Source organism: Epinephelus moara, chromosome 1 (genome assembly GCF_006386435.1).
Source record: "Epinephelus moara isolate mb chromosome 1, YSFRI_EMoa_1.0, whole genome shotgun sequence".
Lineage (NCBI taxonomy): Eukaryota > Metazoa > Chordata > Actinopteri > Perciformes > Serranidae > Epinephelus > Epinephelus moara.
Window position 1 is genome coordinate 21,744,795 of NC_065506.1, and position 27,260 is coordinate 21,772,054.

Sequence of the window (27,260 nt, forward strand, 5' to 3'; positions counted from 1 at the left end):
GTCAGCAGAGGCTCTTGTTCGGTTCAAAGGAAATATATAAGAGCCAGTATTACAGCAAACTGAAATGCTGGCTGGGCAGAAGAGTCACCAATACCAGTTACGGATGAGGCATGCAACATCATCATCTCACAGGCTGAGCAGTGTTTTTCAAAGAGTGACCACCTTGTTGCTGCTTAACTAGTTGACAGCTCTTTTTTTCTCTGAGTTTAATTTTTTAGCAGCTACAAAATCAATGCAATGTAGATGAAGATTTGCCATGCATCCTTTCTCATCAAGTGAGTAAGAGATTTTAAGTTTATCTTGCTGATATAATATGGTTTGTATGTCCTCACCCCCTCCTATTGCTATCCTTCAGCAATGTTTGCAGAGTCAAAATATTAATAACTGCTTGTGGAAGGATATTTTCAACCTGCAAATGCTTTTGATCACATTCAAATGAGTGTACAGGCTACAGTGCAAGGTAAAGCTGCGGTCCACTGCTCCTTTTTCTCACCAGGTCATGGCTGCTGCCAACTAGGGAATGAATGAACACTGACCTGCCAGATATAGTACACAGCACCTAACGTACATAGCTTGTTCCCTTGAGAGCTATTGTGGCTTAAACTGTTTCTGATAGTGTCATGGATGGGCTGGTAGGACATTTGACTGAAGCTACTGATAGCTGATTCTTAATGCTTTTATTATTTTAGTATTAAGATTTTTTTTTTTTAAATTCATGATATTTCTGTAAAATCAAACATGTCCATGCATCAGTGTTTTGAATGGTAATTAATTAATACTCCTTTAGTATATAGAAAAATGTGAACGGCACCTTTAACTTAAACTGCCATTACTGTTTTTGAACTACATATTCGTGCATATAGATAGAGATTTTTTTCACTCTGTTGCCTCTTGACACCACACTGCAATAAGTGTGGCAGCAACAGTGAATAATCAATAGCTTCACCTTTGATTTTGACACCCAATAGTAAAAACAGGTTGGCAGAACTCGGCTAATGTGAGAGACTTCTCATTATCATCAGCACTTCAGTTCAGCACTGCTATGAACACAATGAATGGGAAAGAATGTGACTTAATAGACAATTACTTTACTTCTAAATGGCAAGTTACTAAAAACATATTGGATGAATAAAATTGGGGAAACAAATAAAAACAAAAAAAAAATCTGCCTTTGATTGAGAGGCAGTATTAAAAATAACACACAAGGTTAGAACCCCTAACACTATGTTTTGTTTATCAGGAAACTCTGGCTATGCTAAGTAACCTTGACAACTTACCTCAATACTGAACTGTTTTCTCTTTAGCTTGAAGGCCAGGTCCTTGTGGTCAGGGAGTTTACTCGCCAGACAGTTCAGGTGAGGTACTTGGCGTACATGTAGCAGACCTGTGAAGGGCAGTGAGAGCAGATTAAAATTGAACGGGCTAAACAGTCCTTAAAAAGCACAGTAAAAGGAAGCAAGTTATTACAGTCTAGAGCTGCTTGAAGACATCACCTTCGGCTCTGAGAAATTACACAGGGTATTTTTTAACTATTTTCCGACATTTACTTGACAAAATGATGAATCAAGAATAATTGGCAAAATAACTGATCATGAAAATAATCGTTAGCTGCAGCCCTATTTCAGACCTATTAACATTGTGCATGTTTTAAGTTAAACCATGTCAATAAAGTACAACCTAGACAAATCTTGTTAAAATAATGCAACTTATAGATGTTTGGGTAATTTTTTTTTCGGTCCAAAGTTTACTCATGGTACACTTGAGTAAAAACGAGCAAAAGGAAATGCCAAAAAATGTCTTTATTGTTTATTGTCATGATCTTTCATTCAAGATATTCACAAATATATAACCTTTAACTGAAGTAACACAACTGAAAAAAAAGTTTTTGTCATGAAACCAATACTTTTCTCAAACAAAAAAAAAAAAAAAAAAAAGTCTGCTGTAATTATTGGCACCCCTTCATCTAATATTTTGAGCAGCCTGCCTTTGCCAAGATAACAGCTTTGAGTCTTCTCCTATAAGGTTTAATGAAGTTGGTGAACAGATCCTCCATACAGAATCTGTCCAGATCCTTCTTATTCTGAGGTCAACACTTGTGGACTCTCCTCTTCAGCTCATCCCACTGATTTTCTATGTGGGTTTGCTCTCATCTGACCATGTAACCCAGTCCCACTGAAAGTTCCAGTAACGTTCGGCAAACTTAAGTTTGTTATTGATTGACACCAGTGACTTTTTTTCTGCCCCCTTCCAAACAACTTGTTGGCATCTCGTCTAATGTAGTTTTGGAGACTTTCTGATCCCAAGATGCAATTTAGCTCTTCAATTCTACAGCTTGGATCCTTGTAGATTTTTTTTTGCCAGTGAGACCATCCTCCTCATGGTGTGTGGAGTCAGTGAACACACTATATGTACATTACTGCTGTTCCTGTTTTAATGTATTGTGTGTGTGTTTCGTAGTTGCCCTCACACCTGGCCAGGGACTAGAGTTAAAAATGAGCAAAATTGGCTAAACTGCTACATTTACAAAAATGTTTAATAATGTGCACTGTCCCTGTAATTTTAAAACATTTAAAAACATTCTCTTCCAGGCTGATTCTTAACATCTCCCATCGCTTTAAACTTCTTAATTATTCCCCTAATAGTGTAAATTAGTATTTTTGACTGTTCAGAGATTTTTTTATATCCATTTTCTGATTGGTGCAGCTCAACAACTTTTCATCACATATCGTCACTGTGTTCTTCACTCTTTCCTATAGTGATGAATGACAAAGGAAAAATGGCCTGTGTCCCCTCATATTTACACCCCAGTGAAACAGAAAGTCATGGTTGACCAATTAAGAATTTCTGTTCAAACAGGTAAACCTAAAATTGTAAAATATGATTGATAATATACTTACTAGATTTACTTATACTAGATTTTAATCACAGGAGTTTCTATGGGTGCCAATAACTGTGGCACTTCACTGAAAAGGTAAAAATTTTTGAGTATTTTGAGTGAAAGACGAAGAGGATAAGCAGCAAAGACATTTTTTCACAGCCCGTTTTGCTCAGGGTGCCAACAATTCAGGAGGGCACTGTACAGATGATTTGTTTGTTGTTTTAATAACAGGAAATTTCTATCTAACTGGGGCAACTGCAAAGAAAAAAAAAAAAAAAAAAGTTACAAAACAGTATCCTCCTTTTTTCAAACAACTTTTGTGACCACCGAAGGTAGACGTTGTTTTTATTTGATGCAGGCATGAAAAAACTCTGCACAAAACGCAATGTTATGTTTGTACTTATTTGATCTGAAGCACAAAGTGTGCCTGTCTACTTGAGAGAATGGAGTGACTGTAGTGGGACAGGCTTTTGCAAACCAGTACTTTCCAGACATCTACAACCGCAGCACAGTTACAGTAGGTAAACTCCACTGACAAAAACTAAAAACATGGTAGTATTGCAGTGAAATAATACAAAAAAGGCTTCTTATAAAATAACCATAAACATTGGTATAGCAGCATTCCTACTCTCTTCTTTTTTCCTTACAGGCTGGAGCATGGGTTTACTGTAAAGGAAATTTACCAATTAAAAGAGACATTACAGCAATGAGGGACAGAGCGCGGACGTGCAGGCACAGGACTCCTGCAAGGATAGAAGGAAGCTTTGGAGTATTTTTTTAACTCTTCGTTTCTCTTGTCCTGTCACCGCGAAGTTACATTTTCATAAAACTGGAAAAGTACTGTAGAAGTGGGGTGGTATGGATTAGCGTGAGAGAGAAAAGAAGAGATCGAGGGAGTAATGGAGAAAGGGAGACGGACAGAGAAAGTGGGGGATGGTGGTTTCTCTCCTCTGTGCACTTGGGTGATTTCCCCTTGCCTGATTTGCAGTGACAGGCTTCCCAGCATGCTTTGAGCAGCCCTGAACTGCTGCCGCAAACACGCACGCACGCGCATCCGCACGCACTCTCACACTCGTACCAGATGCGTTTGCACTCATGACCACACATCACAACAATCATGCACATAAATGTATTTCATAACCCAACCAGAATCTCTCTGGCTGGTTAAACAAGAGGGCAAATATATTCGTGAACAAGAAATTCAAATAATATTAATTGCAAATTCCAAAGAACATTTTTGTACTACAAAATTATTTTAAAAAATGATGCACTACGCTCATATGTTGAATGGGTTTACATGCCACCCACTTTTACAATGCAGAGGAATGTGATCACTATGGGATGTGTTATCTAAATAAAACATGCTGTTGGATGAAACCAAAATATGCCATTGAATGTTTTTACTCCTCATCCCTTCATCTGTCACAACCGGGGCTGTCTAACCCGAGGAGGGGAGGAGGGAGGGGGGAAATGAGAGGAAAAGCGCAAGAGTGAGTTGGAGAGTTCGAGAGGCACGGCTAAAAATACCCCACTCGCTTAAACTGACCTTTATGCGTGAAGAGTGTGATAGAAAAGAGGGAGGCAAACGGGAGAAAGAAGGAATGGTAAAACCATAGAGGAAAAGTGATGGTGAGGACCAAGAGCAGAGACAAACTGTGTCCCCACTCCCCACCTCCTTCTTCATTTCCGTCTCTCCGACCGTCCCTTACTGGTGTCCTCTTCTCCTACTGAAAGCCTTGCCCTCCATTTATTAGCAGAGCATGCTGGCCATGGAGACATTGAGCGAGGGATGGAGAGATAGAGGCAGAGAGGAAGAGAGAGTGATGGTGAGAATATCGATTCCCCAGTGTTGGTTTGCTCTGCTCCAGAGCCTCAGGGGTATGGGACTGGGGATGGAGAGGGGGCGAGGCGAGAGGGAGAGAAGGGAGAGAGGCTCTGCTGGAGGGGGGGAGGCAGGGATGGAGGGGGTGAGGGTGCGAGGGAGAGGGGGTACAGCGTGGCAGCTGAATCCCCCCCGGCCTGTCTACTGAGGAGCACGTCTGATTGAGCAGCAGCACACTAACACGCACTGACAGCCTGGCCTGCAAGGGGGCTGCCCTGCCTCCATCCACAGCCTAGCCCCAGCCTTAATGCACTGCTTGTGTGTATATGTGTGTGTATTTGATGGAAAAGAAACAGAAAGATAAGCGAGTGTGTGTGTTCTTACCATGGTAATCTTTGTAGAGTGGGTTGGTCTCTCTCTCAGAGCCTTTGAATGATTCCAGGGCTATGGCATTGTCACATAGCCTGGTTATGCTGCCCATTAGAGCTCTGTCCTGTAGGGTCCAGAGAGGGAGAGAGAGGGAGGGAGAGACAGAGAGAGAAACATGAGCAGGTAATTAAAAGCCTCCTGACGGGCCATCAGTGTTGCAATTAAATTAGGTCATCATGTCCCGTGGCCAGGTCATTTCTGCCCATGGCTTAGGTGAGGGTGATGAGGTATAGAGGGGAAAGAACCCCGATAGGGGTTACACAGGTGATGTCAGGGCAAGCAAATGGACATACAATTTACATCAGGCATACATCTAAAAAGGGCGGCATGGGAAAAGTCAATGGCAACACACTGAAAATATTTGAAACAACTTTTACAAAAAGGCTCCCAGTTGGTGCACACTCTCAAACCTGCACACAGCAGGGGAGGACAGAGGTGAAAAGGGAGAGAGCAGCAGAGGCTCGATGGGGAGAGCTCCCCCTACTGGTTAGGTCAGTGACTTGACAACAAAGAGGACACATCAGGGGCGAATACAGTAGATAGCAAGAATGAAGGCGAAGTATACAAAAGGGTGGAGGCAGAGGGTAAAGGGAGAGGAGGGGGGAGAGAGAGGGACACTGGGATGGAGGGAAAGAGGGAGTCCTGCATTATTAATCCCTTTGCCTCTTGAATCATTCACATCCTTCTCTCTGTGTTGGCTGCCACCGCCTAATGCAGTTTTCATGCCTTCATGTCTTTTCCCCACTCTTTCTTCTTCCTTTTCATTTTTGTCCTACTTTTAAAGTATGCATATCCCACCAGTCAGGACCACCAGCACTTACAGGGTATCTGAGGTCACTGAAAAGCAGCAATTAAAGCCAGTGTAAGAGTTTGGCTACAACAAATTATTCACAACACTAATGGTACAGTAAGGCCAATAGTGTCTGTGCGAGTGAGAGGGTCTGCTAAAACTTTATCTGTGCTAGTCTGTTAGGCCATAATAATTCTTCTGTGCTTACTTAAATACAAAGATGAGTCTCTTTGGCAAACGCTCAGAAGTTTCAAAGTCAGAGGAATCCAAAGTGTCCACACAGAGCTGCTCAGTACAGTGGCAGAAGGGCGGAATGACGTCAGTAAGACAAGCACGTGCTCCACAGCTCCTCGAGTTTTAGGAGGTGGACATCTTTTTTTTTTTAATCTTATTTATAATAGATGAGGGGCTCAAACAGGAGTCGCTTGAGTTCAGCAGTGAAAGTCTATGCTGGCTAAATTAGCTCAGATTCCATCAGTGTAAATCCCACGAACACCCTGAGCCACAGCTGACAGTCACTCACTGACAGGTCATAGGGAGAGCCCAGCGTTCATTTAACATGCAGTATTTTAACCTGACTAAGTAAACCACAGTTCTTTCATGTAACCAGTCACTGATGAACCCCAATTTTATCACAGTTGTTAGGCTCAGTTGGTTTTGTTCGGCTGTATGGCTGTCTGTACTTGTGTATTCTTACTTGAAAATGTGTGTATGCTATGTGCAGAATATACCCAAAATTCAATACATAACTCTGAGGGAGGCAGATGCCTTTCAGTCTGTCTAACGTCTCGGGAGAGTAGAGTCTATATATGAGACAAAATATATGCACATCACTTCTGAGGCTAGAAATAGACACATGAGTTTCTATAAAAATGTGATTTCAAATAGGAACACTGGCACAGTTTCTCCATTAAAAACATCTAACTGATACGACAGGTATATTTACCAACATGCTTATATGGTTATATGCCTTGGTTCAAAACCTGGTTTAAAAACGATTTCACAATTCATAATATTAAAAGACATATTAAGAAAAAGTACTGTTGGTAAATTGAAATTAACAGCCACTCAGTTACATTAGCTAATTAGCCAATAAGGTCAACCTAGTATTTAGGAATTTAATTTAATAATTTGATTTTATAAAATGCCGTTCAAGTTTGTATTTCATGTTATGACTGATTAATAATTTTAATAATATTTTAAACAAAATACCATGCCACCAACATTTGATTTGGCTTTACAAATTAAAGGATTTGCTGCTTATCTTTGTTATGTGTGAAAGTAAATGAAATATCTTTGGGTTTTGGACTGATGCACATCAAACTTTTTGGATATTTCATAGACTTATGGCATTTTCACACCTATTATTTGTTTGCTCTAGTCCAAATCTATTGATGAGTTTTACCAACTTAGAGTGCTTTACCCTTGGTTCCGTTTCTTTTCATACAGAGAAAAATGCGAGCAAACCAAAATGCATCACCTCAAACCACATGAGAACATTCACTTTGCTTACTGGTCAGATGCGTCTGAGGTGGGAGCAAGACAGTAAATACAGGAAGAAGCTCTTGTGTTCTGGACTCGTGCACTTACCTCTGTTAATAAGAGAAATATTGCTATGTAATTAAACATGAAGTTGGCATTTGCTCATAACCATGGTAATTATCTGGGCAATATACCAGAGAAACTATACCAGCAGAATGCCAAATGCATTTCAATGAAACATCTTGAAAACACTACACTGCTTCACACTTTGCACAGAAGATGTGCTGCCTTCAGACGACTAACAAACAAGGGAGCTACTGCTACTATGCAAGCAGCTACAGTTAGCGTGCTCTGCCGCATCCTAGAATGCAAAGCACACCTGGCTACAGGAGCCGTTTAAGCTCAAACTTGCAGAGTACACCTGGTGGTTGGGTCAGAGACCGAGGTCACATCACGTTCCCACCACAAACAAACTGCTCCAGAGCTCATTTGGGACCGGACCGAGACCACCTCCTCTCTCATGTGATCGCAGTGATTACTGCGTTCACACCTGCTCAAACAAACTGCACCAAGGAAGAAAATAAACTGAAGAAAGCAGGTGTGAGATTAACTGATTAATCAATAAAAGAATCTGAAGATTAATTGATAATGTAAATTATCATTTTACACTCTAAACTGAAATGAATAAAAGTAAACGGAAAGTCGACTGGATATTGATGGTATATTTCAGTAGAGTATTAAAGAGAAGTGGAAGTGTTGTAGGCCCACTACCATGCTAACTCTGCCTGACCAGTGCAAACCCTGAGTCTAAATATTTGCATAGGTCAGGACACCACTTAGTCTGAGCAGCAGGTGAGGTGTATATGGTTAAATTTTAGGGAGGACTGTGTAATTTGTGTTTGTGTGTGTTTACATGTTGGGATGTGTATGGTGACAGGAGATAGTATGATGGAGGAGGACGGAGCTAGGACAAGCCTAATTAATGTTTCAGATGGACTGTGGCACTGGGCTGCTGTGAGGAGGCTTTCAGTGAGTTGCTCAACTTCCCAAGCTGCTCAATAATGGATGGAGAGTCCAGTATGGTCTCGGCCAGCTAGCCCACTGCTACTAGTCTAGACAGTCTTCCAAAGGCCACACTCAGTTAACTAAGCTAATTATCTAAGCAAAGGCGCTGGCAGAAAGAGGCTCCGCTAACATGTCCGTTCTTAATATACCGGCCGCACTGTTGTTATTAACTTAAAATGAGCAGCATGCACACCTTGGTGACCTCAGCTGATCAATTAGAATCTTTTTCATGACAACAACACCAAGTGTGATTAAACTAATCACAAGGTCATTTCATAGATGCCCATCTTAACAGCCTCTCATTACCTCCATGTTGGCTTCGTCACCCAACACCTGATTCAGTCCAAAATTTCCCCCTCTCCTTTTCTTCCCCCGCTCATTCACTTCGCTCCCCAGGGTGGAGAAGGAGGAGGGACAGATTAAGGGTTTGGAGGCCAGGCCAGAGAAGGACAGGGGGACCGCTCCCACCACAGCTGACATCTGCTAGTTAGCCACTCTACCTTTTTTGACTAGGCCAAGGCCGCTGTGCACTGAGTATATAGGCTTGGAGCCAGAGCATGTTGTGACAACACAGCTGTTCTGAAAGTTAAGCACTGACCTATATCTTTGTAAAAAAGGATCAGGGACAATGCGGCTTCCACGCTTTTGTGAATGAGGACTATAAGGAAGTAGGATGTTTTAAGTGTAAGTGAGATAAAACATTTTAGTAGAAAGTCTCAGATGGCTTTTCTGGTGAGTGTGCTTCTATGGTCGACTGTCTGGGGGAGGGCTGTGGTTTGCCATATGCCTCAGCAGATGACTCCACCTTCACACTGAGAGGCCAGACTGTACACAGACGCATGCACGCGGACTCATACACTCCCCCCACCCCAAACACACACACATACACACACCAACACAGCCAGAGACACACAACTACATAAAGGGATATTTGTAAGAGAATAAAATGCATACACAGGCACACACTCTCATTGTGTACAGCTTCAAGTAATTAAAAGCCCAAACAAACAAACAGACTTAGAGGCCTTTGAATGAAGTGTGCACTCGACTGGGTCTGTTGGGGGAGCGATGCGTGAGGAAGAGGCCCCCGCACAGGCCTGAGTCATACCAGGGTGACACTGGACCACAGGGTCAAGAGGAGGCCCCACTACAAAAGACCTCAAACTTTGTTCCCCATTAATGAACAAGACAAAGAAGGAGCACATGGGCCAAACATCAACCCACGCACCAAAAATCCTAACTATCTATTATCTGTAAATTCAAGTCAATTCAACTTAGGCACGCAATTTATCCCTCCAGTGGCAATTTAAGGTAAGTGGTTTAGGACACAACGGAGGAGCAAAGACAAAGAGGTGAAGAAGAATAAAGCAGAACCCACTGTAGTTATGACTTGCAAACTGTCCATGTCATGGTATTGGTGCAGTATAACTCATCTCAGAAACTCATAAACTGTTCTCGACTACTTAAAACTTGCATAAAAAGTGTATATATATGTTTTAAATTAGGTCAGCAAGTATAAACGAATAATATAAGCTGTATTCTGATGTTTATTAATTGTGCCGCATTGTTCTCGTGTCAAAAACTCCCTTACCTGGATGAGATGTGAAGGCACAGTAACTACTGCGACTGACAGCGATGACCTCAGTAAAGCACGCAGTCCATAGAGAAAGGTAGTGAGGGCGTGGCCATTTCTAGGGTTGTCACGGCAACACAGGTCATCACCCCACAGAGCTGAGCCAAGAGAGTGGAGCCCAATTCGCAGGATGTTACGTGACTTTGACTATAAGAGAAAACAAGCACGAAGAAGGGGTTTAGAAATACTTAAAAGAAAATGTGTACAAAAAGTCATACACACACACACACACACACACACACACACTAACGCAGTAACACAGTTTTATTTGATTTTAAGTTCTTCCGGTGCATCTGAAGATTAACAAATTGCTGCTTTTGGATTGTTTTGGGAAGTATTCCCAAACTCTGGGAGAGAGCGACTGGACAGTCTGCTCACCAGCACAGACGATCGGAACACAGTGCCCAAACGTGACTGGACACAACTGCCCAATCACAGAGGCCATCTGACACACGCACAATGGACCTGTCAGACAGGCTTCCAATATGGCCGCCACCCAGAAACCCCAGCACATTCTTGGCACAACAGTGATGCTCTGCAGCCAAGGGGGCCTGGGTAAGGGTGGAGTGCCTTCCCTTGAAACCCCCCTCCCCACCTCCCCACCACAAGAGATCAACAGTAACCCACTCTCACGAAGAAAAAGTGGCCAAACAGTGGTGGGATATATATCACTGAAAGTGAGAGAATGGAGGAGCCTGTCCAAGCTGTGAGAGGTTTTTAACCTTTACTACAATTGCCTTTTATTTGGGGTTTCTTCAGGATGGCTCCTGATTACTGAGGTGAGAGCCAAGAGTGATTAACAAAGCTCTGGCCTAAAATCTGCTCACTTTTTCCTTTTTTTCTCCCCCCAACCTTTCCTCTCATTTATCCCTCCCCTTCCATTATCTCAACCCTCCCAAAATCTCCTCTACCCCACTCCCCATCGTTTCCTCTCCCAACAGTATGACCTAAGCTTCGTTTGGACCTGGATCAGAATCACAGGCATCTAAGAAAAATAAACCCCATTGTTTCTGGGAGTTTTTCACAGTTGGCTCATAGTTTCCCAAAGGACAACTCTCACACTGGACTTTACATCCATCCTCCTCTACAGCATTCAACATCAGTGCTGCATCTCTATACCTTATATTTGCGTATTAGTGTTGTGTGTTTGTGTGTGCCTTTGTCATTATTAGATATGCCCTTTCTTTGTTTAACAGGCTTTGCCTACGCAGGTCTTGGGGGCCACAGAATTAGAATTCTCTTTCTATGTCTGCAGCCCAGCAGGGGGGAACACGACTGTTGCTGTGGCATCAAGAAGAGAGGCCAAACTTAACTCCTATAGTTTAGCCTATAGAAAAATCAGGGAACAGTGCCAGTTGAGTCCAGCCAAGGACCCGAGGCCAGCCATATAGACTACAGCCAGCCTGGGACCACAACCTAATCACCAGCCAATCTCTGCAGAGACTCATAGTCCTGCTGCTACCCCTGTCCCAGTCATCTTAGAGGACTTCAAAAAAATAAGCTTTGGGGGATTAATCCTTGTTCTAATCGGTTATTTACATAACACAGTTTATATGAAATCTGCATCATGTTAACAGTGCATGATGGCAGGTGAACAAATAAACATATAAACGCGCGCACACTGACTATCACCCATACTGGGCATTCTTGTGCCAGTGCCCATGCCGCTCTGTGCCGGTCTGCATTCCTGGACTGTGCCAACAGCATGTCAGGCGGCCACACTGCTTTAATGATGTCAGCAGTTAATCTGGCGTGTGAGTGACAGCGCTTGGGGAGGGAGGGTGGGGGGTACTGGAGGTAAATCCTGTGTGTGACTGACAGGGGGAGAGGTGGCTCCAGGTGACGAGCAGAGGGGTCAACGAAAGTAGGTGAATAAGGCGCGGGAGGTGCGCGCACACAGACACACACAGACACACACGCGCGCACACACACACCTACACTGTATATATACATATATACAGGCACATCACAGTGTTAAGAGGATTACACCAGGTCCTGTGGGAAACAGACGCGGCCATGGATGTTTCTGGCATTCTGTAGAGGGCCGATGATTATTAAAAAGATGTGTGTCAAAGGTAAGACACACACAGCTGGGACACACAGGTGAGGCCAGCCCGAGCAGGTGACAGAGAGGTGAACAGACTCCAGAGAAGTGGTGGTTGGAATGTGACAGAAGAGCTCGGGGTCACAGATGCCGAGCTAGTATCGCTCTTTTAAAAATGCTCCTCTGATGCATATCACACATAAATATTTAAAAGCACAATTGTTTGTCTGGGCTCATGAGTGGGGCTACAAGCACACATTTTGCAACACAAACACGTAAGCACTAGCCAGTCAAAGAGTTCACCTCTAATGACATTTGGTGAATGAAAAGGAAAAATGCACACCTGCCTTTTGTGTTGCATCACCGCTTGCGGCAGCTTACTACATGCCTACTGCATTTCAGCAATGTTTTTTGTCAAACAGAGAGCCAAAACAAAAAACAAATCCACAAACACTGGGACACTGGGCATTTTCAACCCTCCACTCTAACTCCACTAGTTAAATGGGTGATGAGAGCAGATTTGCCCGCCATTTTAATTGCAATCAGAGTTGTTTCTATACTGATATCAGTATCAAAAATGCCTCCAATACTGCCTGTAATGCTTGATAGGGTGTCAGTGAGTACACAAGTCTATGCACTGATCAGATACCAACTTTATTAATAAACTTTAAGGTAGTTTCACACCCGCATAAAATGGCAGTTTTCCCACAAATCAAATCCTCGTAGCCTACACAGCAAGTTGCGCTGTGCAGGCACTGGCATCTGCCGCTGATTTGCAGTACATAGTGAAATGTTAGCTGTTAGCAAAATGTCAGCAATTTGGCAATATTTTGTCGTGTTTACGAAGGGTTAAACTTGAGCCATGCAATACAACAGTGATAACAATCCTTTCACAGCCATACAGGGTTGGTAGTATACAGCTGTTCATTATTTTAACACTACGGTATTGAATCTGTACTCGGTATCAGCCGTTATGCAAGTTCAGGTACTGAAATCAGTACTGGTAGAAAACATTTTTTATAGGAACATCTCTAGTTGCAAATGTAAACACATACAGTCCAAGTGTGATTGCTGTGAAAGGATGTGTTGATTTGCTTAAAAAGGTTTGACAAATTGGAGATTCACATTTTATATAGGTTGAAAATAGGCAGAAAAGCAGTCATTTACTTCTGGCTCTTACCATGGGGGCTGCTACTTCAAAGCCCTCTCTCTTAATGACCTCTTGAAGTGACTTCAGCAACGCAGAGTAGGACTCGAGCATGGTACTGTAAAGAGCACAGGACAGAGGAGAGAGTGGACGTAGTGGAGGAGACAACCAGAAAGAGAACACAAAGGGGTTACTTAGGACGTGTAAACTGTAATTGAAACCATTTTGATAAAACTGGGCCAAGCCTTTCACCGCAGTAGCTTAATCCTCTATGACTGCAGCATGTTCCTCCTGACTGTGCTTTTCTGGAGCCACTGAAGCAGACAGATGATCCATATCAAGAGATCCAATTAATTTATTTGGTTGATTAAATTACAACATGACTGGTTCTCTGTCAGCTCCCCGAGGATCTGATTGTGCCGAGACAGACAGACAAACAGTCAGATGAGAGGTGCATATGCACAAACATACACACAACAAAGACGATAAGTGAGAAGGAGGGGGGGAATTAATGGGCTGATATCTAAAATTAACAGGGAACAGCATTTTGGTGTTTAATCAGGGGTAAGATGTGCACTACTGACAAAGGCCATACAGTACCATCAGAGCAACATTTAGCAACAGTCAAGGGATGGATTACTGCTGAGCCCACCATGTGCTTATAGGATGGCCAATAGGAATGTTAACCCCATCTTTTTACACAGGTCCCCCAGAACGCCCCACCATTATAATGACCACTCTGCAGTGAGTCACAGTGGGTTGCTATGTCAGTTGTCAATTCGACCTGCAGGCTACAAAAGCTGATACACATAGATTGGTCACACGCCAATAGCCCTGCATAAAGAACAGTAATACACACTCGTGTTGATTACACTTGCGCCAAATACATCCATGTACTCTATTTCAGTTATTCAGCCCAACAATGGTGCCTCCTGACCCCGCTGGGGCTAATGATAGAGCTGGTTTGGTGAAAGAGGGACACCTACCCTCCTTGGCCTCTCTGCCCATGCCCCTGCTCTGAGGTAGGGGGCTGGGATGGTTTGACACGCAGTTGAGCGGGAGGTTGCCTCTGGTTGGCAGCCATTGTGTGGGACGCCATTGTGTTTTAGCTACCCCTACTGAGCACCCTTCATTCAGGTACCAAAAAGGTCTAGGTGCTTAGCTACAGGGGCTAGTGCGTCGGCTAATTAGGATCATACACGGGGAAGCTTCTTTATCTCGGTGTTCCTCTTTCAGTGAGGGAAGAAAGGAGGAGAGAAGGGGGATGCTTGGTCTTAAACAACAGGATCTGTATCACCTAGAGAGCAATTTGTGCCAATTATGCCTTCAAGTGAAACGGAGCAATTTAACAGCTAGGGTATCAACATGGGGCTGTGGACACGTGCAAGGGGGAGTAGCTTGCTTCGGAGTTTGTGTAGTACATGTGCGTGTGCAATATGCTGAGTGTGTGTGCGCGTGTACGTATGTGTGTCAGTATTGGGGGGCACAATGGTGCGGTGCAGGTGTAGTTTCCTGCTGTCAAAATGTCTGTAAGATCTATGACCCATTCAGGCGCCACAACGGCACAACAATACCACCATGTCACTCTTACTCACTGCACTGCCACACAACACTGAAAACATCAATAGAGAAGATATTAAATTTGTTAGCTATTAGATATTATTAGGTTTTGAATGGATATTTTGTAATGGAAAAAAAAAAGCAAATACAGTCGACTTCACGATCCACACTTGTGAAAATGCACACTTTAAACTGTATATCCACAACATCTAATGTGTTTGCATGAGAGCTCCGTTAAACAGTTTCTGTTTGCCAAAATAAAGGAAGAGGGATTCTATAAAGCCTCCTCCACATCCTCTGTGCTCCAGATTGCTGTATTTACCCAGTGTGTGCGAGTGTGCCTTCGTGTGCCCTTGTGTGTTCAACAGCACTCTCTGAGTAAAGAGCCTGCATGACCTCTGAACCCTAAATACACTCAACGCAGGAGAAATCAAACAGACGCTGAGCAAACAAGACCCTTATTTGAATAGACATACACAACCTTTCCAAGAGGCTGAATGTCTTAGGCCAATGGCAAGCTTCTCGGAAGAGAGGATTTATATCAGCTGTTTAAAGTGTAAAAACACTGAGCTTTCAAAATGTATTTAAAAAACAACACTGTTTTGTTGAAATAAGACATTTCATTCAAATATGATGAAACCATGGATGTTTAAATGTCACCTAAACTGATTAATATTCATTTATATCTTTGAGCAAGGTAATAGATCTCAATGACTATTTATACCAAACTAAGTGTACTGTACTTTATTGGAGCTGAAACAATTAATTGATTGATTCGCTGATATATAGAAAATTAATTAGCAACTATTTTGATAACTATTAAATCGTTTCAGTCATTTTTCAAGCAGAAACGTTACACATTAACCTGTTCCAGCTTCTGAAATGTAAGTATTTCCTGTTTTTTCTGTTTTATATCAAGGTAAATGGAATATCTTTGCTTTTAGGACTGTTTGTCACACTAAACAAAAGATCTAAATATGTCAACCTGGGCTCTTGTTTCTACGTAATGGGCTTTTCTTTCTTGACACACAATTAATTTAGAAATGTAAAATGATGAATTGATCAGTTGCAGCCACACAGTTTAATAAATTCTTATGAATGAGTATCACAGTGCTCTACATGATACAAGGAAGCACTGAATTTGAGTTACGTCCTCTCAGGTTGACTTTTCTTTAACGCACACGCTGGTTGCAGGGCTTATACAGTATGCTCTCCTTAAATTATGTTGGTCTATCTGCATTGTTGGTTTACCTGTATTCTGTGAACGATGCCATGTTTGCTTACCTGTGTTCTGTTGAAGATGTCTTATTTGTGTAACTGTGTTTTGTGGATGATGTCGTGTTTGTGTGCCTGTGTTCTGTGGATGGTGTCTCATTGGTTTCCATGCGTTCTGTGGATGATGTCTTGTCGTTTTACCTGTGTGTGGGTGATGACTGGGTGGGATGTTCTGGAAGGTAGAAGCGGTGGCACTTGGCTGCCTGGCGAATTTCTGGCTCCATCGTCTTGGAGACGTCATAATAGTGTCCGAACCGGGATGAGGATGCCAGGGCAGTCTAAGGAGGAGGTCAACAGGTCAAACTCATGTTAAAGTATATAAAAACCAAAAATATGTTTAATTAAAAAGCATTGTGTGAATCTGAAATCATCCGTGTGTGAAGATACTGCTTGCTTTAGTCCACTTACAACAAACTGATTGTGTGCATTTAACTAATTTCCGCTAACAATAAAACAACTCATAAAGAAAATTAATCTTATTTGTCTTTCTACTATGTTAAATGAGTGTGCTTCACTATACTATGGTAATGCAATTGCATTGTTTATGGGTCATTCCTCAACATTCCTAAAGCAGAGAAGTTAAATAACCACTACGACCACGCTCTTAATCATTTCTTCACATAAATGTCCACTTCTGGCTGTGAAAGCAAACGTGTCAGGGACGCAGGGGAAGGCGGATGTTTTCCTGCAGCTGAAAGAGAGAGTTTTAGCTCTTCTCTCTCAGTGAAACCAGGGATTCCATTGTTGGAGGGGCCCTTAATCTACTCCTAATCTGGATTAGGGCCCCCGGTGTGTCCCTCTCCTGGCGGGACGAGGGGGTCAGCAGGGCAGGGGGGTCAGGGGCTCATCTTCTCTTTGTGAGCTAGGCAACCCGCTTAGCGTTCTATCCCCGCCCTGACGGCCTCACCTTTGATCTGATGTCTTCATCGGGAGAGCGACACAGTGGGCTATGCCAGGAGAGGTGTGTGTAAGGGGAAAGTAAGCGTTGACTCTGGGGGTGAATTTGGGATGCAAATCCTCTGGTGGGGCTTACTAGTGGTTTGTAAAGACGATTTTACAGGGGAAGGGGGAGAGGTGAGGAAAGGACACAGATATAAAGAAGTTTCCAGGGAGAGAGAAAGAGGGAGAGGATCCCCAGGGACACACTGTGTGCTGTTAATCCACATAGCGATATGGATTATAGACTGAAGGGGGGAGACTGCAGAGAAGTAGAAGGGGAGGGTCACCTCTCCTCAAAGCGGAAGAAAGAGTGTAGGGCTGCCGACCCTAGCAGGGGGAAAGGCAGGGATTTGGGGGAAGACAGAGGTGCAGGTCTGGGTCATAGGGTTGAGCGAGCAGACATGTCAATGCACAGGCTGCAAAGTACCCTTGTTTCCCAGGCTAAGCAGGGGTGCAGACGTGTGTGTATGTGTGTGTATATGTGAGTTGGAGACCAGTGAAAAGCCTACCTATTGCCAGCTAAGTGTGAGTAATCTGGTCCAGCTCTGAAAGGAGAGGCTGAGGCCTCATTCACTCCACAAAGGAGTTTAGAAGCTGATGGATTTAGTGGTAGAGACAATTGCCAAACCACTAAGACCAGAGAGCCAGTGCTGTTCTTTCTCATAAAATCAATAGCGGATATACATGTTGAACTTTTAATAAAAGTAGTCTGATTATAAAGCTCTGTATATCCTGCAGTATATTCTAGTCTAAATACGCTGCCATCATGCTAATAACAGTCAATATAAACTGTAATTTGGTCACCCGATTACCTGTACTTTTGGAAGATTCTGATAGCGCCAGGCAATCTTCATGGCATCCAAACTGTCTTGAGGTTCACATGACAGCCTGGGCTGCTCCACTGGTTTGTGGATAGCAACATCGTCCAAGATGGGAGCCGGGAGTTCCTACACAAAATGATACAATTAATATAATAAGTTAAAATGTGCTGATTGTGAATGGTCCGAAGACATTTTAATTACTCTTATTGTTATAAAATACCAAGCAGCAACCGCAAACTGCATTTCTTTCAATGGCCACTTGAGGCTGGCTCCAGAAGCCAGTCAATCACCATGGACCCCCATGTTAAAATGCCCAACTTTACAGTTAACATGTTTACAGCCTGGTACAGCTTATTTTACTGTTCATGACAGCTGTACTGAGGCTTATTCTTTCTATAACTCGCCCATTTGAATTTTATTAAGGCTTTAACTTACGCATAATTAAGGGCGGGCCGCACTGAGTGACAAGCTGTCTGCCTGTAGTGTCCTCGGCTTCTCAGTCAGACCCACCCCTCAGTCCTTCACAGCTCCAGCCTCTTGTCCAACTATGGTCAATTCTGGCTCCAAAAAACAAGATGGCGACATCTGATATGCTGAACTCCAGGCTTCAAATCACCTTTGGGTGATGTCGCGGTGGCTATGTCCATTATTTCTACAGCCTATGTGTTATATGACTTGTCACTGTTGTTATATGACTTGTCACAGTGTGACAAGACAGTACAGTCTTCTCTAACAGTGCATTATGTGCATGCACTTAAGTGCCGGCTTTCAACAGTAACATAATTTCTTGACTGTTATGTAAACGAAAAACAAACCTGGTTTCTTTAATTGTGTTGAAACAAGATAAAACTGTGAGATTTTTCCTGGAGAATCTTGATTTCTTGGTCACGTAGAAACTTAACTGGGATTTTAATGGGTTTTTTAAAAAAGCACATGCATATGACAACAAAACCTTTACAGAGGAAAAATACTGCTGTGGCAGCAGTGCGGAGGGATGAATGATCATTGTAGTAGTGTTTCCTTGTATTAAATACAATAAGATCCAAAGTCTAACTAGACTGAAACTAAAATCAGACTTACTTGCCAAAGCTAAACAGCAGACTGTTAATTCAGACTGATGCACATAGTGAGAAAAACTGTGAGATTTCTTGAGAGACAGCCCGTTCTTTCACTGTGCAGTAATTTATTCCCAACAAAATGAAAAAAATCTTGCTAGCTCTGATTCAAAAACATGGTATGGGTGGGTGGGAAATCTGACTGATTAGCTGATGCAAGTAAACATGGGTTCATAAGTGCCTGAGGTATTGCAGCGCATGTGAAAGTGTCTGCATTAACTTGATTTCTGCCGATAAGCTTGTTTCTTGGGTGCATGTTAACATAATGCAAAAAGTACAACCTCAGTATCTGAAGATTAGCATGCTGTGAATGTAGCTGTGAAAACACTAAATGATGTGATATATCCCCACTGGGAGTCCCCCTCTCTTAATAACCCTTTGATATGTAAAGAGAGGGTGAGGCTGTGACCCCTCCCACTATCAATCAGTGGGAGAGAGGCCCTCCTCCTGTATGCTGGGTGGCAGTCAGCTTCTGGAGCTTCGGTCCACTTCACAGAGTGATGCATCGGGAAACATTTCAACAATGCCACAACCATGCCACCCTCGACCTCTCAGATACCCCCGCTGACCCTGCCACATCTTGGGGAAAGCTGTGCGCCTACAATACCCACTAATTCATGGTCCGACCAGATCGAACCAGGCTGAATACTGTACAGTGGGAGCTGATTTGTATATTTTGACACAAAAAAATACTTCTACAAGTAGGCAGAATATTTCCAACATCTTCTCATGACTAAAAGGTAAACAAAAGTTTTCTAAAATGTCTTTTTGACAGAACAACAGTTGTACAGGGATGACGTTAAAGAAGACATATTGAGGCCATCTTTGTGGATGGTTTGTCAAGACTTGTAGCTTGAAAAAAAAAAACACAATACAAATTTCATTTCTAAGAGCTTACAGAAAAGACGGCACCTCCTTTCATACCTGTAGGATGTCATCTGGGTTATCTTGAGCTGCCGCCACAAACAGTTCATGTCGACACACCACTCCTTCTGCCAAGAAGTACTTTAAGATCATACGAGAGTAGCTATCATATCGGTCCTCCTCTAAAAAAAGAAAAAGCCAAGAACAATCAGAATTTAAGTGCATGTGGAATACTTATAAACACACACTCTGTCAGTCAATGCCATCCTGCTAACAGTGTCCACAAGGCTTAAGGAAATTATTTACTGATAAAATAGATACAACATCTTCCCTATGAAAAATATATCAACCTCAAGACTATCATTGGGTGTTGTCGCATTCTGACCATTCATTCAGACACCACAGATCCAGAAGTTTATGACCTCATCACAGTTGTTGACTGTAATTGACGTAAGGACCACATTCAGGCTACCTTTTGTAGGGAACAGACGAAGTGGCAATCGACATGGCACAGAAACATGTGACCGGACTATCAAAGTGGGGCTGACATCTTCAGCTCTCTTGTTACGGTCTTCACAGTATTCCTGTCCACCTATCATATCCCCAACCAGCATTGGAGGTGAGAGGGAGGCACCTGTCTTAAGCACTCACCTGACACCTCACCCTGAACGCAAAGGTGCCCCAGATGTCAGGACAACTGACAAGAGGAGGCAGAAGTAGGATAAGATAGCGCCTGTCCTCAAAATGCTTCCCGACATTTGGTTTACTTGAATCTCTCTGTTTTTTTGTGTGGATTCTGATGGCAATGGCATCCTTTCATTATCATGTTTCTACTGTCATTCACATCAGATGTATTTATTATCATAAAAGTAGGTTAAAAGGCATATAAAAGTTATATGAGAGACTTTAAAAACAAGTGGGGAGGGTAATTCTCAACTTGGAGTGATGATATTATAGTCTCATTTAAAGGGATGTCTCAAACACTAAATGGACGGGCAAGTGATTCTAAACATTGAACATACTTTCCCAAAGGTAGCCTTTCTCTTTGTACACAAAGCGGCCACCCGGTCATTCAACACCCCAAACCCGTAAAAAAAAGCCTGCATCATCATCACCATGAACCCCCCCAGCAGGGCACATAACTCTACCCAGCATGCTGCTGCTGCTTCCTGTCACAATCATCATTTTGTAAGGATTTCATAGGCCTCTCCACACAATGACAAACAGTGGGCACAAGGACAAAGGCAGCAGTGACAGTTTAAGGTAGTGGGCATACAGCTGACAGCTTGGGAATGACATCCTGACGTGTCATCCTCAAACATCCAGAGAATTCCCCCCTCCCACGTTCCCGGTCTATGTCCTCACCTACGGACTTAGGATGGCACAGGAAATTCCATGGCTCTTCAATTTGTTGTCGGTGGGGCTCCCTGTTCTCTTATTGATGGGTTTCTAGGTCAGCAGGCCTTTGTGGCTTTCAGCAGGCCCCACAAAGACTCCCAGATGGGCCCTCTCAAGATGGGGCCTATTGTGGCTGTGTTTCTATGGGAGCCTTACAAATGGAACCTCCAGGAGTCATTAGGCTGTTGAGGCGGGGGGTAAGGGAGGGGGTGGGAGGTGGCGGGGTATACAAGCAACAGGGGGTGGGGGACGGTCATATCTTTGAGGTAGATCAGTCACTCTGGACAGTCATGGGATGATTTTTTCTTCTTTTTTTTTGCAGATTCTGACTAAGGTTTGGTAAAGGGGGGGAAACGCCTCTGTCTCATTTGCCTTCAAACAGGGGAGTGGGAGTGCTAGAGTCCTGAATCATATCTGCTAAAGCTGCAGGGGGAGGAGACAAAATATCTAGGTCAGGGTGTTTTCCCCCTTGTATGAATGTTTGGTCAATATCATTTCTACTGAACAGCTCAAATTCATTTAGGACATACAGCAGGTAAAAAATGAAAAAGCACTTGTTCTTTAAAATAACTGTATAGCCATTGTAATTACTGCTATATACTGTAGGAACTGAACTGAATCAATCACAATTGTAAGTACTGCTACAAAAGGCATTAAATGCCAATTAGCAGCATCTGTCGAGTCCTATATACTGTATATGTCCGGCATATCTCTATTGTTAAGCTTCAACTTGTGACCGTTGTTCTTCTTTATCAGATCAGTTTATTGGTATTATTAGGCACATGGTGTTATGATTATTAAGACTGTTGACACATTAAAACATGCCGTTTTTAAACACACACATTGGCCTCTTTGGAATTGTTAGGTAGCCTATCTACAATCACCTCTCGCAAATGTAAAAGTTACAGCTGAAAAAAATCCTCCTTATTTTCTTATCTCTTTTGTTATCATTGCAATTTGTCATTGTTTTAACATTCATTTTACTGTATTGTGTATTGCATGTCCAGCACTAAATGTCGTCAGTTGTGTTATTGTCTTTTCACTATGTTTACGTTTTTTATTTTAATGCTACCATAAGAAATTCCTTTTAGTGGGACAACACAGATCTGAACTAAACTTTTGTCATGCAACCTAATATAACCCACCCCTATAGAAGTGATTGTAATCGTGATAAAGTACCTTCAGGGTTTATGTCTTTTCATCGCATGTTGCTATACATTCTTGATTTGATCTCACTTTATTATCAGACCATTTTCTGAAATGTGTCTTGCATCCTAAGACATTTTACATAAATACAAAACACAACATTCAATCAACCAAGAAAACCATACTACGAACACTACTTAGTTCATCAAACATTACAAAAAGTGGATGCAGTGCTGCCTATAGGCCTTTCTCACAGCGGACATTTTGATTTTTCATAGTAGGAAAAACACAGGTGTTACTAAAAACACAAATGATGGCTCTGTTGTGTTCAAGTGCTTCAGTGAGAGGGGCAGTCAGCAAGCACACAGGATACAAGGATCCTGAAATCAAAGCAGCTAAATGGAATTCAAATCAATCAAATCATTCTCATCCTCATCCTCCAACAAAGACAAGAGTGTAGTATGATCTGAAAACTTTAATATAAAAGTACTGGGAATATCAGTTTTACAATCGTCTTTGTAAAGTGTGAAGAGAAGGGGAGTGCTTACATGTCCCTGAGGTACTCCTGAGATAGTAACCATGAAAGTAGAACATGTCTGTTTGACTTCAACTATCTGTATTTTATATGTGAGAAATGTGCATTACCACTGAATCACGTAAGGATTAACCTCTAGTTAAACCATCTTTGCCAATAGAAGCTCTGGCTGAATTGGATTAAATATTGATTATTTATATAAAATCTAAATAGAGAGCCCGAGCTGTAGCTTTAGGCTTGTCTAAATGCTTCAACTGCAACTTCTGTGCTGTGATACAAACTGGTGTGCAGTTTGCTGCCTACAGACATAGGGCATCTTCATATTAGGTGCAACTGATTGGTACCGTGCCCAAATACAACTACCCCCTCCCCAACTCCCTCGCTGCTCCGATTTTACATCAACGTCCATAGTGCACACACAGTGCACTTGCATCATCATCTACGTGCCATTTGTTTATATTGTCGCTACAGTGTAGAAAAGAGCACCAATCAAAAGATCCCTAGCCCAGACAATGGAGTTGCACTTTGCATTATGCCTGCTATTGTTTATATTTTTAGAGACAATGTCTAGAACGACCCTCTTGCCTGCCTTCCTACATTATCACCAGTTGCTGTGCAATTCATAGGATAAGATCTGCACATGCTTGGCATGATTTCAGGAGACCAGCGTCATTGAGAAATGTCTTTGCAACTCCACTCGCTGGCTGTTACTCAAGTTAAATGGCAATCCATCCAGTGCTTTGGGGTCAAGTGCACTCAATCTAAATGTGGGTCCCTACGTGAAAGCCTCATTAGTGAGTTGCTGAATCACAGTTCTTTCAAATGTTTTCATAATAACAGGAGTCATCTCCCCATGACGATAATCCCCGAGTTTCTTACGACATGCTTGTTTTTGGAAGAGGCATTTAATGTGAGGTCTCCCACATTTCAGGAATTATGTGAGTGTTAATAGAAAACTGAAATATATAGGTTGCCACACAGCCAAAAGCTTGGCTGCAAATGTTTTCAAACTAAATGCATGGAGGTTATCCGGTCCTGTGGCTTTCCTCTGATTTAGATACTCAAAAGTGCTCCTCACCTGATCTCAATTATTCCTTTATCAAACCCAGAGAAAAAATTCTCTTGGTCACTTGCAAACTCTGCCTCATTGTCTGCCACTAATGCTTTCCGACTGGTTAACAGTCCAGTCATCCCCTTCATAATGTCCCACGTGCGTTTGGTATTGTTGCTTTTAAAAGCCTTTTAGTTGTCTTGTGTGCCCTCTTCACCTCTCTTACTTTCCCCCTTCAATCTTTTTCACACGCTTCAATCCTCTTGTGTCCCTGTTCTGGAAGGCAACCTGAATCATCATCTAAATAAATATGTTGTACTGTCTGACTATTAGACCTCATTAGTTTGTCCGATTTTTTGTCAGATAATTACGATAGAAATTCTTTCAAAAATAGTTATTATTGTCATAAATCAAAACTATGCTCAAAACTAAGATAACCCATATCCAAAGTCCACGTTAAAGCTTTGAAATAATTTAACATGTAAAACAATTAGGCCAGATTTAACAGTAATTATTTTGGGTACGTTAAATAAAAAACACATTCACTTAAACTAATGAAACGAACCCAAACATGGTCACCATAATAAGAGCTGGGAAGCTTTGTTCCTTCTATTAGAAAAACACAAGAGATGAGAGATCTTCAGACAGCAGCCATACTGGGCTGATCCCCCTCTGGTTGACAAATCAGGAAGGACAGCTCAAGACACTTCAAAGGCAGTCTGATAATTTTATGTCTGTGTCTCACAAACAGGCCATCACAGCTAAAGGGGCAGACTGTAGGAGACGACTGCCTGAAACAAACACAAACAAACACACACTCCAAACTCCCCCCATCCCACCCACACAACAAAACAGACACACAGACAGCTCAGTGCGCACACGCACACACACACAGACACACACACACACACACACACACACACACCACTCTTTCAGAGACAAACACAAGAGAGCTCACACACGCATTTCACCTTTACTGTGTCTCTCATTACCAGATGAAACCAACCGTACATTGATTCACAAAATGGAAGGGAAGAACGCATTAGTGTATAATCACTGACTCCTGCATCGATTGGGGGGGTGAATTAAAGGGCAAAGCAATATCATCAGTTGGTATAGGCCTTTGCTACACACAAATTACAGCTTCAAGGGGAAACAAGAATACCTTAACCTTACTGTCTACTAGTGCATATAGCCTAGCCTATGATGAATGATAATAACAATAATAATACAGGGGAAGACATTTATGTCCCTAGAAAACCCACTTGCTTTGAATGTACTTCCGAAAACTTCTATAACACATCTGCAGATGAGCATATCAATTAAGGATCACAGTGGACGTGTGAACACCTGGGATTCTAACTAGAGACCCTCAGGTCATGAGTCTATTTGCCATTCTGCTAGACGGTGACACGCTAACCGCAAAAAGCCTGAGAACAGACAGACAGTATCATTAGCTGAGGCACGCTGAAAAGTGCTGCTGAATTCAGTATGGGGTATACATTAGATTTTTGGCTATATATTCTCAGTGTTAGGTTAATGTAGTGTCATTTAAAATCTACACAACTTAATGAGTGAGAGAGTTGCCAAAAGCATAAGGCTATAATAAGGCTGTACTGCTTCAAACAAGAGCAGCATATATGCATCTTCCTGGCTTTAAGTATCTAGTATTGTGTATGTCGTATCATTTTTTACACCAATGCGCTGACGTCATCCAAGGCAACTTCTACTGTAACATTACTCGCAACCTTCCATGACTCATCAGAGCAAATTAAAGGACGTGGCTTGAGGTATTGAAACTTTACTTTAAGAACTATGATAAACACATCAAACGTGCTCATGAAGCCTAAAGGCAAAAAGGCTAATTGGAGTCACCTGATGTTGTGTATCGTGAACCATGGAGTCACGCATACTCTATTTAGCACAGGTTGTGTACGCTATCATGTATTATTTGCTCAAAGCTATTCTTGATAAATAGCTTTAACTCAAGATTTTGGCATCTGATAAAAAGTTAAGAGATCATCAGCAAAATCACTCACCAGAATATATAGTTATAGTGTCTACTAATAATAGATAATGCTATCAAGTATATCAATTTCATGGAAAACAGTCACTCTTCAGTGGGGACTTCATGCTGCATTAATGAGGTAACACAAAAGTCAAACCAATGAGGTCATCACACATATTTAATTATCCTGACTTTTAGGCTGTTCTGTCCAAATGCAACACCCTTGTCTCCATAACTGACAGCTGATTGGATGGAACTTACAATTGATTCCTCACTGTCTTATGTCCTTGTGACCTGGGAAATATGTCACAAGGAGGTTATCATTCCATTTAATGGGACCTTTAAACCAGTGTTCAATTTGGCAAGTGAGAGGCTCACCTATGAGAAGTACTGTTCCAACTGCTAACCCGCCACCTGTTTTTCAAGACAAAAAAAGGAACAATATTAGTATTTTCATAAATATCAATCACATATTACAGTCAGCTGTCCACACGAAGAACAACAGCTACTACAATGACCAAAAATATATTGTTTTAAAATCGTTCTAACTCAAGTGGACAGCAGGGTCCACACAACTTAAATAACAACAAATGCAGAACAAAATCATTAGAATCACTTTAAGAACAATTTGATGAACAACAGAAACACATACAGCAAGTAAAAATCCGACTGAAATTTGGATTTGTGTAATTTGTGTGTTACCATGTGTAATGTTCAACATGGCTGATGACACTGCAAAGAGACTCATCATTGAGGTTAAAATAAAACACATCCATTTGATAAAACTAATTGTCTTTATAAAGATGCTATCAGAAAGTAGGACATCTGGGATGCAATGGGGCTCATCCTCAGAATCAGTGGCAAGTTTTTTGTTGTGGAGTAGTAACAGCTCATCAATATCCATTTTCTAAGCATCTGTCACAGCTGAAGTGTTAAGCGCACGCTTGGCGCCACTGTTTACAGAACATTATCGTTCACCATGCTCACATAATTATTACTATTGTTACCATAGTTATCGTTCTCAGTGTGGATGCTCAAATCTTTGTCATCATAGCTTTCATTTTGGTGTGGAGCGCTCTTTAAATAACCGTGAACCACTTGAAACCGAAGTGGCTAAATGAGCATTAACCTCAAATCATTTATTTTGTTATTTACATCGGTGCTATTCCTTCTGTGGCATGATATCAAAATGTCTCCTATGAAAAAGGCCTACTGAAGAGGCGCCTCACACGTTTCCACACTGGTTTTTGCAAGAATT

General features: G+C 42.1%; 1 protein-coding gene across 1 annotated transcript in view; it reads right to left on the bottom strand.

The window, feature by feature from the left end:
* The window catches only part of elp4 (elongator acetyltransferase complex subunit 4), a 61,131-nt gene that overhangs the window by 32,016 nt on the left and 1,855 nt on the right, over nt 1-27,260 (bottom strand). Inside the window, exons 2-9 of the mRNA XM_050049631.1 lie at nt 26,381-26,416; nt 19,925-20,046; nt 17,877-18,011; nt 16,267-16,403; nt 13,324-13,408; nt 10,058-10,246; nt 5,085-5,193; nt 1,278-1,384 (exon numbers count right to left, since the gene is read on the bottom strand). Of these exons, the coding sequence (XP_049905588.1) occupies nt 1,278-1,384; nt 5,085-5,193; nt 10,058-10,246; nt 13,324-13,408; nt 16,267-16,403; nt 17,877-18,011; nt 19,925-20,046; nt 26,381-26,416 (920 nt within the window). The remainder of the gene's footprint in view (nt 1-1,277; nt 1,385-5,084; nt 5,194-10,057; nt 10,247-13,323; nt 13,409-16,266; nt 16,404-17,876; nt 18,012-19,924; nt 20,047-26,380; nt 26,417-27,260) is intronic.